This window comes from Microtus pennsylvanicus, chromosome 12, assembly GCF_037038515.1.
Source record: "Microtus pennsylvanicus isolate mMicPen1 chromosome 12, mMicPen1.hap1, whole genome shotgun sequence".
NCBI lineage: Eukaryota > Metazoa > Chordata > Mammalia > Rodentia > Cricetidae > Microtus > Microtus pennsylvanicus.
Window position 1 is genome coordinate 3,788,309 of NC_134590.1, and position 15,725 is coordinate 3,804,033.

At 38.9% G+C, this 15,725-nt stretch overlaps 1 protein-coding gene across 1 annotated transcript in view; it reads left to right on the top strand.

Annotated features, from left to right (window-relative positions):
- LOC142832680 (ATP-binding cassette sub-family G member 3-like) overlaps positions 1–15,725 on the top strand; it is a 158,955-nt gene that overhangs the window by 110,021 nt on the left and 33,209 nt on the right. The window contains exons 2-3 of the mRNA XM_075943361.1: positions 13,421–13,642; positions 15,664–15,723. Coding sequence (XP_075799476.1) covers positions 13,440–13,642; positions 15,664–15,723 — 263 coding nt within the window. The 5' untranslated portion in view covers positions 13,421–13,439. The remainder of the gene's footprint in view (positions 1–13,420; positions 13,643–15,663; positions 15,724–15,725) is intronic.

The window sequence follows — 15,725 nt, forward strand, 5'->3', positions numbered from 1 at the left end:
GAGGATAACTATATGTCTTTCTTTGGATTCACCTTATTATTTAGCTTCTCTAGGATCATGGATTATAGGTTCAATGTCCTTTATTTATGGCTAGAATCCACGTATGAGTGAGTACTTACCATATTTATCTTTTTGGGTCTGGGTTACCTTACTCAGAATAGTGTTTTCTATTTCCATCCATTTTCATGCAAAATTCAAGATGTCATTGTTTTTTACCGCTGAGTAATACTCTAATATGTACATATTCCACATTTTCTTTATCCATTCTTCTATTGAGGGGCATCTAGGTTGTTTCCAGGTTCTGGCTATTACAAATAATGCTGCTATGAACACAGTTGAACAAATACTTTTGTAGTAAGGTAGAGCATCTCTATTGAGAATATATCCAAGAGATGCTCTACCAAATCTTAATTGTATTTTAGTCATACTGCCTTCCAGAATATCTCCTACAGTAATTTTAAAGCAGAGGGACAAAATTATCTTAGAATGGATCTTTAAAGACATAAACCAAGTAAAAAATTCAAAACTTATGTGGAAAAAGTCTCTGAATTAATTATAAAAGGTAAATTTAGACTTTGTCTATTATCAGAAATAGACCCAGCAGAGATTATAGTGCCTCTTACTACTGATGAAATAAAAAGGTTATGGGAAGACAATGAACCATGGCAAAGAGCTTGTGATAATTTTGGGGGAGAAAATAATAGCAATTACCCAAAAAGCTATAGACTTAACCTTATAAAGAGAACTCTTGGATTCTTCCCTGATTTGTATGTGATGCTCCAATAACTGGAACCCATACATTTTATACTGATGCAAATAAATCAGGGAAGTCAGGTTATAAACCAGAAGAATTAAGTATGGTGGAACAAAGCCCCTATAATTCTATCTAGAAGGCAGATTTACATGCTATTCTTATGGTGTTAAGTGTTTTTAAAGAATCTCTTAATATAGTCACTGATTCATAATCTGCAGAAAGAGTTGTTTGCATATTGAAATTGCTGAATTTATACCAAATGATACAGAAGTTGACTTCATTATTCATACTAGTTCAAGATGTAATCAGGAATAAACTTTTCCCCATATACATAACACACATCCAATCACATACGGGGCTGGCAATTTCTGCACAAAGTAACGCAGAAATAGATCAATAATTGATTGGAAGTGTGTTGCAAGACTCAGGATTTTATAAAAACATCATGTCACTTGCAAGGTTTAAAGAAAGAGTTTTCTATTACATGGCAACAAGCTAAGGAGATTATAAAGAGATATCCTTCTTGCTCTTTCTATAACCAAACACTGCTACCTGCAGGGGCTAACCAAGGGGTACTGAAAGGAATGAAATATGGCATATAGATGTGTTCCACTTGCAGAACTTAGAAAATTAAAATGTGTATACCACACCATTGACTTATTCAAGTTTTAAGCGGGCAACTGTTTTAATCTCAGAAAAGGCTGATTCAATAATCACACATTTATTAGAAGTTATGATCATCACGGGTATATCTACACAAATAAAGATAGATAATGGTCCATCATATGTCTCTAGAAAAATGAAACCAATTTTGCTTATTATAATATTAAGCATATTACAGGTATACCACATAATCCTACAAGTCTGGCAGTTATAGAAAGATCAAATCAAACTATAAAGGCTATGTTAAACAAACAGAAAGGGGTGGAAAATACCCCCAGAAATAGATTATATAATCCTTTATTAACCTTGAATTTCTTTAACACTAATGAGAAAGGGACAACAGCAGCAGAGAGACATTGGATAATAGAAATGTCTTCGGAATTAAATCAGCTAGTGTATTTCAAGGATGTGTTGACCTCACAATGGAAGCCAGGAGATGTACTACATTGGGGAAGGGGTTTTGCATTTGCTTCCACAGGAGAAGAAAAACTATGGATACCATCAAAATTAATAAAGATTCAGTTTGAAAAGAAGCATCTCTTGATAAAGAGATATGACAGATCATTCAAAATGGTGAGAACCATACAGGTGGTAAGGAAGCCTTATAAGGGTTGGGATAGGACTTTGTTCTTGTCTTTGCAGAAAAATATTTATCTTCAAAAGGTCAAGAGACCCTGGACATCTAGATGCCTAAAGAGGAAAATATAATTATCCAGAGAGGATCACCAAGTGAAGAGAATTATGACTTATAAGGACATGTTATTTGAGGGTAAGAATCTAAAAAACACAAACTAAAATGTTAATCATGGTTCACTTAAAAGTCAAAGCTAGATTTGAAGTTGGACACTGGCTCTGTCCTTATCTAAATCCACGCATGTTCTTAAAAGAAAAGTTTAGAGTTTCTGTCTCATGTCAGGATCCATGATATGGGACAGAAAGAAAACTGAGTTTAGAAAAATAATTTACTTTTCTTCATACCTATTTTTGTCTCTATTATATCTTTTATTGAATACATATATCTACGTATGCCTATATAAATAATGTTTAAGTTTTCCACAAAGAACAATGAATTTTTCTACAGTAATCTTTGAAGTTTCCAGGAAGAATATGGGGCTCCACAACAACAACTTCACCTAGTTGACATGATGTCCTGATGCTGGTTGCTGTTCTCCATTCCAGCAGAGGATTGTGATCTGTGAGTCTACCCCTAAATAAATAACCCTCTATTATTCTCAATTCTGAGCTAGTGTGGGATTTCTTTTAAGCGTCTTTCTTCATATAACCATTGATAGACAGACTGAGAAAGAAACAATATTAGGTACAGCAGCCCCCAAAACAGTAAAATACATTGGAATGATCCTACTTTAAAACCCTGACAAAGGAATTGACGAAGATTCCAGAAGAAAGGCCTCCATGGCACATAGAATGGAAAAATTATTCTTGTGGAAATGGTTGTTCTACAAGCAAACAAGCACACAAACACTAGCAAAAAAAAAACTTAACCATTTAATCTCCATTAAAATTCCATTATTCTTCAGAAAATGAAGCAAATATGCTAAAATTATTACATTGTAGCGTAAAAGACCTTGGGACTTCAAAGCACCTGTGAGGAAGAAAAACTAATTCTGGAGACATCCGCAGGCTGCACCTCAAGATCTACAACAGAGCCATGGAAGTAAACACATAGACCTGGCACAGATCGAGGTATGTAATTAAATGGAATAGAATCTGGAATATGGATGTAATCACTTATATGGTAGTGTTATTTTTGTTCTCTCAGGAATCTCCATACTGATTCCAACAGCACTTGTAATGGTTTACACCTCCACCAGCAGTGAAAAGGGGTCCACTGTCCCCACCTCCACCAGCAGTGAAAAGGGGTCCACTGTCCCCACCTCCACCATCATTTGTCGTCTTTTGTTCTTGCAATGGTATCTATTTTGATTGGAGAAAAATGGACCTTAAATCGTTTAATTTACAAGTCCCCAATAAGTAAGAATTTGAGTATTTTTTAAAATAATATTATCCTTTGCCTCTTTCTTTCTTTCTTTCTTTCTTTCTTTCTTTCTTTCTTTCTTTCTTTCTTTCTTTCTTTCTTTCTTTGGGTTTCTTCTGTTTAGAACTCTCTGTTCAGTTACATAACCTATTTTTGTATTGTGTCATTTGTTTTCTGTATTCTGACTGTTATTTCCCTGTCAAGGGTGTAGCTGGTGAGGGTTTTCTCCCACACATGTATCAAAGGACTCAGTCTCCTACTACAGAGATACTTGCCCATCTCTGTTCACTGCTGCTCTAGTCACAGCAGAGGAAATGCTAATAACCTGGATGTCAGTGTTAGATGGTGCCAGTGATGAACGTAATGGAAATGTGGCACTATAATAATCCACACAAGAAAGATACAGACCACCACACTAATTTAGACAATTAGGTTTATAAAAGTCCTCTAGTTTTGGCCATTGACCAAGAGTGAGCTCATGCCTCAAGACTCCTAGTGCAGAAGGTCAGAGGTGCAGAATTTTAAAGACAAAAATCTACAGTTCTTTGATGTTGGATGAGGTGCAGAGTAACCTCACATCATTTGTTTTGACAGAACATAGTCATTTCAGACACAACATGACACTTACACCTTCTTCGGTTATTTTAGTTTAAGTTTTTATATTACTAATTATTTTGGTTAATACGTGTGGACCATGATGATGGGAATCCCAAATGTGTTGCCAAAACAGACATCACTGTTGTGGAGTAGAAGGCTGAGAAGTGTCTGAACTGACCAAAATGGAGTCAGGACAACATGGCTTTGCCTTAGTCACTTCAGTACATGTATGTAATAGAATTTTATTCAGTTGTAAAGAAAACAAAATTTGTAGAAAATTTGATGGAACTAGATAATATTATGTTGAGTGAGGTAATCCAGGTCTGGAAAGTCAAAGGTTATCTCTCAAATGTTGGTTCTATCTTGAAATGTTTAGATCTGTGTGTTTAAATCAGAGCCAGTAGAGGCCAGGAAAGAGTAAAAACACCTTTGCTGGGGAGGGCAGTAAATGCACATTATATTAAAATAGAGAGGGAACACTGTCAGATAAAGGGTTACTTGGAGGTAAGGGAGGAGGAAAGAGGTGAGAGAGCAGAGGGAAGTTCATCTGAAACTAGATCTGTATGAAAACCCATGTGGAAATCTACAATTTTGTAAGTCAATTAAAGAAAAATAATTTTAAAATCAGCTTTGAAGGGAGGTTCTCAATGTGAGTGGATAACACTGCTCCCAGAGTCATGGGTTCTTAAACAAAAATTATGGCACAGACGTGGGAAACCTCTTTAGGATTCTTGGGTCTAGGAGGCTCAGGTGCCACAGAAGTGTAAGGCAGGTGCTGCAGAGGCACTTGGGTTCAGCATAGGGTTAGGGGGTGAAGAGAATTGGTTAGAAATTTATCACATAGTTATCAAATAGAAATTTATCACGTAGTTATCAAATCCTCAGATTTGGGGATGTATTCAGTGTCATACGTGGGCCAGCCTGAAGCCGTGGGTCAGGTCACCAGCTCTACTACATAATAGACATAAAAATTAAATAGAAGTAGACAGCAAATGACAGAAGCAAGAATGTGGTGACCTCTGGAGAGGATGGCCATGGTGGAGCTTGAGGGAAGCCCCGTCGTTCACTGCTGCTCTCTCCCCTTCCCCTTCTCTCTCACACCTCTGACCTTTCCCGTTTTTCTCTCTATTCTCTTTCTTTTCTGCTCTTTTTTCAAGATAGAGGGCAGAAACAGTTTCACTTTGTAGCCCAGGCTGGCCAGTAACCTCTATGTAGCACAGGTTGTCCTTCAACTTGCAAAGCTTGGACCTCAGGTGGAGTGTCTGAGATTATAGGTGTATGCTCCTATTCTGCATTTTGAAGTACTCTACATGTTCAGAAAAAATCTGAGTTTTACAAAAACAAGTGTGTCATACTGAAATTATACCTCCATCTCTCTAGTCAGATATTTTTATACTGTATGTGCATGTGTGGCTGTATACAGGTGTGCATACCTGTGGTGGTCAACACTGGTGTTTTTCTCTCACTCACACTGTTCCTGAGGAATGAACCAGGACTTTCTAATTATCTAGAAAAGCTGATCCTCCAGCCCCAGGGATGCCCTGCCTCCCCCTCCCACACTCAGGCTCTTTTCCTGGTGCTGGGATCTGAACTCGGGTCCTCATGCTGACGGATTTGGGCCACTGCCTAGCCTGTACCTTCTCTGTATGTATCTTGTATTCCAATAAGAGTTATCTTCATAAAAACTTTTAGAACTTTTATTCTTTGAGAATTTTGAGAACTTCATACATATTATGTATTTTAATCATACCACTGCTACTTTATTTCAGCATTCCACCGGAAGTCCCCCTCCCAACAACTTTTTTCCCAACCTCTCTTTCCCTCCCAGCTCCCGCCTTCCCTCCTTCTCTATTCCTTTCCCTCTTCAATAATGCACAGAGTCCAGTCAGTGCTTCCCATGAACACACTGGAGGAGGATAATCCCCTGAATAGTCAACATACTATGGACAGCATTTCTGAAGAAAAGCGGGTTTTTCTCTCCTGGCAGTGTCTACAATTTATAGCTCCTCGGTTGGAGGGTGGAGGGCATTTGTTACCCTCCTTAATTCTCGCTAGAATGTTAAAAAGAAAAGACTGATAGAGTATGAAGCTGACTTACTTTTCAACATTAACTCTCTGGTCCGTCAAGTGTTCTACACTGCACACACTGACTGAAGGTTAACATCTGCACTTAGTTCCCTCTCCCATCTCTTGTTCTTTAGGGATAGAGTTTGATATTTAGCCCAGGCACCCAAACCCCAAATCCTCCTGTCTCAGGCTCTTAGTTATAGGGATTACAGTCGTTAATAGTGAATTATTTCTCAATTGGTCTCTTCATATATAAAATGAAATTATAAGTCAATTTATATGAACAACCTGGACATTTAACAAGCCATACCCTTGGCTGTACTGACCCCGTTTTTCCCTTTCTGGGTTAACCATATAATCTCCTGGTTATTACCCCGACCGTCAGTCTATTAAGAAAGAAGGAAAGACAGACACCTTTGCTTTGCTTTTTATCTCTTCCCGGGGCTGCCTCCCCACGGTCCAACTGATGGTGGATTCATCTAGGGCTCAGTGTGGACCTGAGGCGCCAGGACAACGTTGTACATGAGAATCCCGATTGACCACCAGGTGGCGCTAGCTCCACTCTTCTTTTCTGGTGCTGCCCAAGCTCACCTTACTTCCTAGAAGTTCCTGTTTCAGGCAGAGGCTGAGGACAAGCTGAGCAGCAACCTGGGTCTCTCTTCTTCTGCATCTGACAGCAGTGAGTATGGGCGAGCAGGAACGACTTTCTTATAGTATAATTAGCATCACACACCTCACGGACTTACAGTGCACAGTTGTGTGGCTATGGGAATATTCAGAGGTGTGCAAACATATTTCCATAATGTACTCTGCTTATTTGATCCAGATATGCTTTCCCACAGCTTCTCTGGGTACTTTCAGTGTGTGCGCACGCGGGGCGGTGAGGATCAAGGTGTGTTATGGGTAGATTCAATGTGTGTGGAGATCACAGGATAACGTTTTGAGAGTCAGTTCTTTTCTTCCAGCTTGTTGAGGAGATCTCTCCTGTACTTTGTTCCATGCTGGGTGCTCCAGGGTAGCTGGCCCTTCAGCTTCCAGGAGATCTCTGTATTGGGATCGCAAAGGCATGCCACTGTAGTCCCCTTTCCATGGCGTTCTTGGATTGAACTCAGATGGCCAATCCTGTGTAGGCACTACGTTTACCTGCAGAGACCCCTTGCTGGACCTTGGATGGTTTTCAGAGCCCTTTTCTTGGTATGTGGTTCAGAGGATCGAATCCTGAGCCTTGCATATGTTAGGCAAGTGCTCTGCCAGCCTGTGGAATTTTCAATATATAAGCATTTTATCCACAAATAGGGTAATTCTTCCTTTTTTGTTTGTATCTCTCTTTTTCTTCTTTCATCATATTTCTCTGATGATCCAAGCTCTATATTAAATAAAACTTAAGGGATGGTCACTCTTGTCTCTATCTTGTATTTAGAGAAATTAATTTAAGTTTTTCCCTATTCAGTATATTGCCGTTGGTAGGATTATCACAGTGCCCTTTCTTGTGTGTAGGTGTGAGTTTTTTCTTCCTAGTTTGTAATCAAGAACGAGTTTAGTTTTCAAAGATTTCCTCCATCTATTGAGATTATAATATAATTATTATCCTTGATCATGTTATGTACTGAATTTCTTTTATCAATTTGCATATGCTGAACCATGCTTGCATACAACACAGTGTTGAGTCTCCATGTTTTTCTGTACTTTCTCTTGCGGTTGACTTTTTCTACAATTCCATTATGATCTGATAGAATACAAGAAATTACCCTATTGACTTGTTAAAAGTTTGTGATGGAGTGTTCCAGTTATTAACATGTAGTTATTTTTACTTTTTTTCTAACTTTGGCTGGTTATCTGCTTTGTCAGGTAGGAGTGGAGTGTTCCAGTCTGTTTGCTTAAAATGCCGTTTTCCATCCTCCCACTCTCAGTCTTCACACGCGTGACCAGCTAGTTGAGTTTCCCGCTGCAATAAACAATTGGTTATTGTTTTCTGCTTTTCACTTTAGCCTGTCAGTTGCATCTTTTACTCCAGAGTTGAGACCGTTTATATTTAGATTAGTGTTAAATGTTTGTACTGAATGAGATCCTATAATTTGGCGGGCTTCTGTTTATCTTTCAATTTTTCGTTTGAGTTTCAAATTGTTATATGTTCTTTTCTTTCTCTCTCATCTTAGATGTTTGCTGGCTCACTGCCAGTTTGCTTTCTATTGCTGTGATAAAACATCATGATCACAAGCTACTTGGGGAGGAAAAGGTTTGTCTTACACTTCCACATCACACCCCATCCCTGAAAGAAGTCAGGTGGGAACTCAGGCAAGAGCTGAATCAGAGACCTTGAAGAAACATAGCCTACTAGTTGCTCAGCCTGCTTTCTTAAATGTCCTAAGGCTCAAGTGGGCTGGGCCTCTCACATCAATCATCAATCAACTAAATGCCCCACAGACTTGCCAATTCAATGGAGGCAATTCCTCAACTGAGGATTCTTCTTCCCAGATGACTCCAGTGTGTGTCAATCTGACAAAAGCTACACTTCCTGAGTTACTGCTGTTGACTCCTTAGAACTACAGGAGTTATTTTCTCCTGAGCTTTTGCAATCCTAATTTTCTGTCTTCTCCATTTGTAATTTTATTTTCCTGTGAGTGTCTTCTTCACTGCTGCCTCTGTGGTCATGCATTGCTTTAGCTATGTTCATCTTGAAGATCTTTATAAAGGACAAACTTGCTTGTGGTCACATTGGCTGTCCCTTCTTTTCCTTTACTGTTCCAAACACACAGTTCCATGCTTTGTCCTTCAGCATTTCTGTCAAGAAACGTGTTGTTCTGGTTGGTTTGCCAATCAGGTACTTTGTTATTAACATAGCTCTTTTCTTAGTAGCTTCCAGCATTCTTTTCTAGTCTGAAGTCTTTACATTTTATGATGAGTGCGATATGACTAGAATATTTCCTGATCATCTATGTAGTGGTCTATATTATCTCTGTGCCTGGACATCCTTATCTTTCAGTAGATGCAGGGAATTTTAGGATGTTGCTTCAATGAATAGATTGTCTATGCCTTTAGTCCTTCTTTCAGCATTCTTTTCTAATAATACCTTCATGTTTGGTCTGTCTGTCATGTCCTGAAGGACATTGTAAGTTTTTTTTTCTTTTTCTTGAATAAAGACAAATGCAATAACTCATTAACCATGTATTTGAAACCCTAGCATTTTATCTTTCAGCTAATTTAGATTGTTGGTGATGCTTTCTCCTTAAATGTAAAAATTTATCTGCAAAACTTCCCCAAAATTTGCATTTTTAAAACTTCCCCATTTATGACTTATATTCTATATTGTTTTTTCTTATTTCTGTCAGTTGTTTATCTTTTGGATGTTCTATACTTTTTAAGTTAAATTTTTTAAATTAAAATTTTGAATGATTTTTTCCCCCGTCATTTTATGTAATTAAGTATGCTTAGACTAAGTTGCTGACACCATATGATCTTTTGAGGAAGTTGTGTTCCCTTGTTTTCTCAGATTCTTGTGTTTTGTTGTTGTGGTTTGTGCACCTTCGGGAGTGAATATGGTTTGCACACTGATGTGAGGATTTTAACATTGTTTCCTTCTACAGAGATCACTGGTCAGAGTGCAGAATAAACCACAGTAACAATACGGGAGCCAACTTCCTTCAATAATCATAAAGGGAATAATGAACTGATGAACAGGTGTTGGTGGTGTATACCTTTAGTCCCAGCAACTGGGAGGCATAGGCAGGTGGATCTTTGAGTTCAAGGTCAGTCTGACCTACAGTGAGTTCTAATGACGGGCAGGCTACAAAGAGAAACTGTGTCTCAAATAAACAACAACATCATCAGCAACAACAATGTACAGAAAGTAAGATCAGAAAAAAGAAAAGGAGAATAAGATAAAGAGCAAGAGATTAAAGTCACTATGTACCAGAGCGTCTTTCACTCTAAAAACCTCCCGCCTTTGGAGATTCTTCTCCACTGTTGGCCACAGAGGTCTCTGTGGGCTGTGGTCCAGGTTGGCACTTCTGTTTGTGGCCTTGTCTAAACAAAGCCATATCTACCAGATGCTTTGGGGGAAGTGGAGGTGGCAAACAGAGCATGGAGTTCCACAATGGAGAGAAATTTTAAGAGCTGAGCTGTTTGCCTAAGCATTTTCAGATCCTATGCAGCAGCAAACCACCATGCAATGAGGAAGAAGCTGTGGAAATTGAGTAATCCTTTCACCCTGGTTATCAGTTCTCAGTTCCTGTCTGCTGTACACAAATTGAACCATGAAAAAGTTTCAGAAACCAATGAATGTGCCAGCCACCTGCTCTGAACTCTCGGGCTCAGCAGTCATCCAGAGGAGCCATGTCATCCTGGTTACAGGAGGCAGGGCAGCCTGTCCTCATTCCTCCACAACCTGAGCTAGGAGTGTGTCTCAGTCACTCCCTCCTGCGCTACTGTCTCTCATGGCTGCCTACCCACCAGGGCATCCCAGGGCACCATGACGTGCTAGATGATTTTAGATTCCACCGCAGCTCAAACTCAGAGAATAAAAGCTCTGGGTTGTAGCAATGTGAGAGATGAAGTGTGTAGAGCTCAGGCTGTGGCGATTTGTGTTCCTTTGTGTTATACAGGACAGGAGTTTTCAGTGTGCCTTGCCCTGAGTGACTCCATTTATACAACAGTGATTTGCTTCATTTCGAAAGTATATTCTCAGGCAAGATGAATGTTTACCTTTTGTGAGCAAGTGTCCATCATATACAGTAGGACATATGTTGATAAATAACTCACCAATGCAAACTAATTATTCCTACCTACACACATATCAAGCCAGAAACACCTAGACCCATTGATTTTGGAAGAACTTGTCTAAGAAACAAAGCCTATGTGCTTGTCCTAAACATCAGAGCAATGAGGGCTGCAGTGCCCTCATTGGACCATACCCACTGAGCCACCATCAGCCCACCTGATGTGTGCATCACTAGATACAAGACAACAAACTCTCAACTCTATGTGTCCCCAGGCCTTCTGCTCACATGACCAGCCTGAAATGAAGTGTCACACTGGAGCTCCCATTTGTTCCTATTGAGCTATCTGAGTATTTACTGACCACCAGAACAGCTCTCCCTGCTGCATGTGTATCAGCTCTGTTTTTCCTTCCACAGCTCTGCTTTAACCCTTGCACCACTGTAAGGCTTTATGGGTGACACTGTGTATAGTGTGCTCAATGCAGTCTGAGATCTGAGAGACAGTGTTGGTCTTTAGGATGAGAAGGAACCAGTTTACACTTGCCAAAAGGCACAAGCCTCAGAAGAAACAAAAGTACCTGGGAAATGAAAGTTGACTAGAAAGTTGATGCAGATTATGAATGCCTTGTTCTTCAATAATCTGGCATATGGATGACATACATGTACCCATCCAAGTTTTTCACATGATAGCTCCATGCCATTAATTGATCCAGAGAATTATTCCCAGTACTGCTCTGCCATGGAGGAGGAGCCAGTGTGAGGTCAAATACCTGTGCTGGATTTAAGTCTCATAAGAGTGATAGGTTTTTTCCTGCCAGCTTGTCATTACCAGGGCAGCCTGTTTTACCTTGGAGTTACTCCCCTGGCCTCACACATGTGGAACATGCACTGACTGGTACTTTCAGGCCCATATCAGTCTTTCTCTATGTGCTGTTTTCTCCTGTCACAGGTGTTCTTGTATAGGAACTTCAGACCCTTTTGTCAAGTCCTGCAGACACCTTATGTTCCTGTATAGCTCTCTTTCTTCCCACCTTGAAGATTCTTTTTTCATATGATTATCCTCATTCACAATGATTTCATTTCAGTATCAATCTTGTCTAGTTCTCCTTCTTGAGGTATCAGTGTTTAAGTGGTTGCTAAATACATTTATTGAAATCTTAATTATGATTGTTTTAAAAAATAGACTTTGTGTCTTCTGATAAGAAATCTGTAATTCCTTTCTTTCTGTCTTTAAATATCAATTGTCACATTATTAATGATTGCTAATCACTGTCTGGATTAATTGTGAACTTCCCTCTAAGTTCTCACTTTAGGAATCTTTATCCTTGTTACTCCCATCCCTAGAATTCATAATTGAAATTTGGGATGATATTTTTGAAAGGAGGTATTTAACATTCTTCCAGCAATGTCTGAATTGACTACAGTGATGTAGCAGAGGTTTATGCCCATAGTTTGATTTGTCCTGATTCTCAAAGCCTCAACCTTCTGGATCTCGAGGCACAGGGTTTAGAGCATGCCATTTTTTTGAGGCTCCAGGTTTGTCTGGTGACAGACTGCTAATACTTTTGCTAACAAATAACAAGGCTTTTGGTAGATGTGTTTAGCAAGTTTTATTTTCCTACCTTTTCTGGAGTTGACCCTGTATGGGAGGTTTTACTGTGCTTAAGACAGGAGGGAAGGCAGGAGAGGGTTGGGTCAGCTTCACTGCTGCGGTCCCCCAACCCTGGCTGCTTTGGATGTCATCAGAGCTCTTCACACAGCTGCTCCCACCCTGTCTGCTTTAAGGATGCTCCTGGAGGAGGCTTGTCTGAGCAGGTGGTCCCTCACAGGCAGGAGCTCACTACCCAAGATGTCAGCTAATAAAAAAAAGTCTGGCTGTGTTGACAATGGCATTGTTTCATAAACTCAAGGCCTTACTTTAAAGAAGACAATACCTTGTGAAATGGGACATTTGAGTTTAATTTGTATTGTTTTTTAATGGAAGTCTTAAACTGCTTAGCTACTGATTTGGTGTCCCTAATCCCTGTCATTTTGAAATCTAAGTCTTTCTAGATTTACAACATACTCATTATAGCAATGATGATGCCATCGTTATTAGTTCCTCTTCTTGGCTGTTTAAACATGCCTAATGGCCAAAGGTACTGAAGTTGTAAATATTCAAAAATTTCTCCTGATTGCTATGCAACTTCAACTAATTATGTTAGTTGAACCAAATCTCTCTCTGTGTTTTTCTATCTCTCTGCCTCCCTTCCTCCCTCTCCCCTCCACCCACAGAGCAGATATGGTAATGGTGGTCATGTATTCAGCCTCTGAACTTATATCATAATATGCTTTTGAAGTAAGACAAATCTGCCCCATCATCTTCCCCCTTCTTTCTTTATGAATTATGAATAGCATTTATACTCTACTCATTAGTGCTCATTTGTTTCTTAGGAATTTGGTGTCTAAGAGGAGTCTATATCCTCATGTCTGCTTTTCATTGGGTCCTCAGGTAATCACAGCGATATGAACTAGCTGTTCATCAGGGATACACCTATGGATACACAGTTTAAACAATCCTTAAGTGTGCTGGTCTGTGTAATAATGTCTCTGTGGACCATCAACTTACTATTGTTTTTCCTTCTACAGGAAGGAAGAGCCTTTTGAGATGTCTTCCAATAACGATCCTGTTATAATCCCAATGTTAGAAAGAAAGCACAATGACCTTCCGGGCATGGACGCCAGTAACCCAAACACACTGACTGAAGAGGCTGTGTTAAGTTTCCATAACATCAGCTATCAAGAAACAATGCAGCATGGCTTTTCATTTTGTAAAAAAACATGTGTGATAGAAAGGCTATCAAATATCAAGTAGGTGCATGAATTAAATAGACCAGTGTATTGAACAACTTTTTCAACACACACAGACTTTCTCTATTATCTATAAACTGTGTGTGTTTGTGTTTATGTATGTCTATATATCTATATATATATGTATAAATATGTGTGTGTGTTCACATGTGCAGGTATTTGGATGCTATGACACTTCATGGCACAAGGCTGTCAGAGGACAACCTTGAGCATTGATTTTAATCTTCTACCATACTGCAGACAGAGTCCCTCATTTCTCACTCCAGAGTATGCCAGGTCAGCTGCCTGCAGGATTCCTGGGATTCTCCTATCTCTGTCTTCCATCTCTCCATAGAGCATGGAGCTACAAGTGCCCATCACTGCACCCAACTTTACATAACTTCTAGGGGATTAACTTAGGCCCTCACCCTTGCAAAGTAAGTGCTTCACTCAATGAACCGTCCCCTAGCCTCACCTTCTCATACATACAGACAGATTCATGATCACAGTGAAATTAATGAGATGGAAACTAAAAGAACAGCATGATGAATTAATGACACAAAATGTTGGTTCTTTGAAAATACAAGCAAGTTTGATAAACCCATAAGCATATTATAAAAAAATCACAAGAAATTATTTTAGTTCAATAATTTGGGATGAAAATATAATATCAAAGACACACTGTTAAATTCAAAGTATGATGAAAGAATATTGAAAATTTAATTCCTAGAAATTCAATATTTAAAAGAATTGTGTACACATCTATATGCACACATCCCCTCCCTAAACTGAAGTGAGCGTTTATAACAGGCTGATTGGGTCAGTTACCACTGATGAGATGGAAGCAATGAGGAAGTCCCAACAGCAGAAAGTCTGGGTCCTCAAATATTTGCTCAAAATTCATTAAGAGCTAAAAAGAGCTAAAAGCAACATTCCACACATTGTTCCATGACGTAGAGAAGCCATACTTCCAACCAATTCTGAGGACAAAGCACACATCTAAGATTTCCCCACGCAATCTGCATAGACTCTTCCTCCCGACCCCAACCATTGCAGCTGTTCTTGGGCACTGGTCGTTTCTGTTCCTCAGCCTACAACTTCCACCATTGTCTTACTAAGAGGGGCATGGGATTGACACATTGTCTGGATATGAAATAACAAATGGGAGCATAGCTATGTTTTCTATAAGAATATAAGACTACGCCTTTTTCAATCTGGGTATTCTCTGTTTTTGGACACAGCTTGTGTTTTTGCTGCACCTATCCATCGATAAATAATGTGCTCTATATGATGGATGTCTCCCAAATCTAAATTAAGTGAATGTTAATGTCTTTATCATGATGAAGGAAATCATCATTTTGTATGTGTGTATTAGATTTTCAATCTTGATTAACTTTTTTTTTATTTGTTTGTCAGTGGGTTTGTTTATTTTCATTTTTCAATTTGTTTGTTGTCCTTCTGGGATTGGGTTTTGTTTATGAGTGTTACTTGGCAACACTCTCCTGTCCTCTGAGTGCTTCTTTCTAGTCTTTGCATTTCTACTTGAGATGGATTGATTTTAGTTTGATTCTTTTTTAATAGTAATGGCACTGCTATTTACATGCCATGAATCATTGGTTTCTTGTGATGAAGTTTATGAGGCAACAAGCAGGGCTATATGAAGATATGGATCATCAAACATTAGCAAGAAGCTGTTATGTACTTGACACATAAAGGCTTTATGTGTAATGGAGTTCTCCTGAGAACCTGCCACTTGCTTCAAAAACACTGAACTTAGATGCACCTGTTTCAATAAAGACAATTCCTTGCATAATAAATAAAAGGGGTTTTGTGACTTCTGAGGCAATTTTCTGATGAGTTTCCACTAGCAATTGACGTCTTTTGTAAATAATAAGACTCTATTAATATTTTAATTTTATGAGTTTATATTGATATTTTGTGTACAATTTCACCCAAATTCAACTACATATTCAGTGTAAAATCTAAGCTATTATAACTTCTTTTTAATAGAAAAATTAATAAGTAAGATTTTGTGTTTACAGTGGGATCATGAAACCAGGACTCAATGCAATTATGGGTCCTCAAGATGGGAGCAGATCTTTGT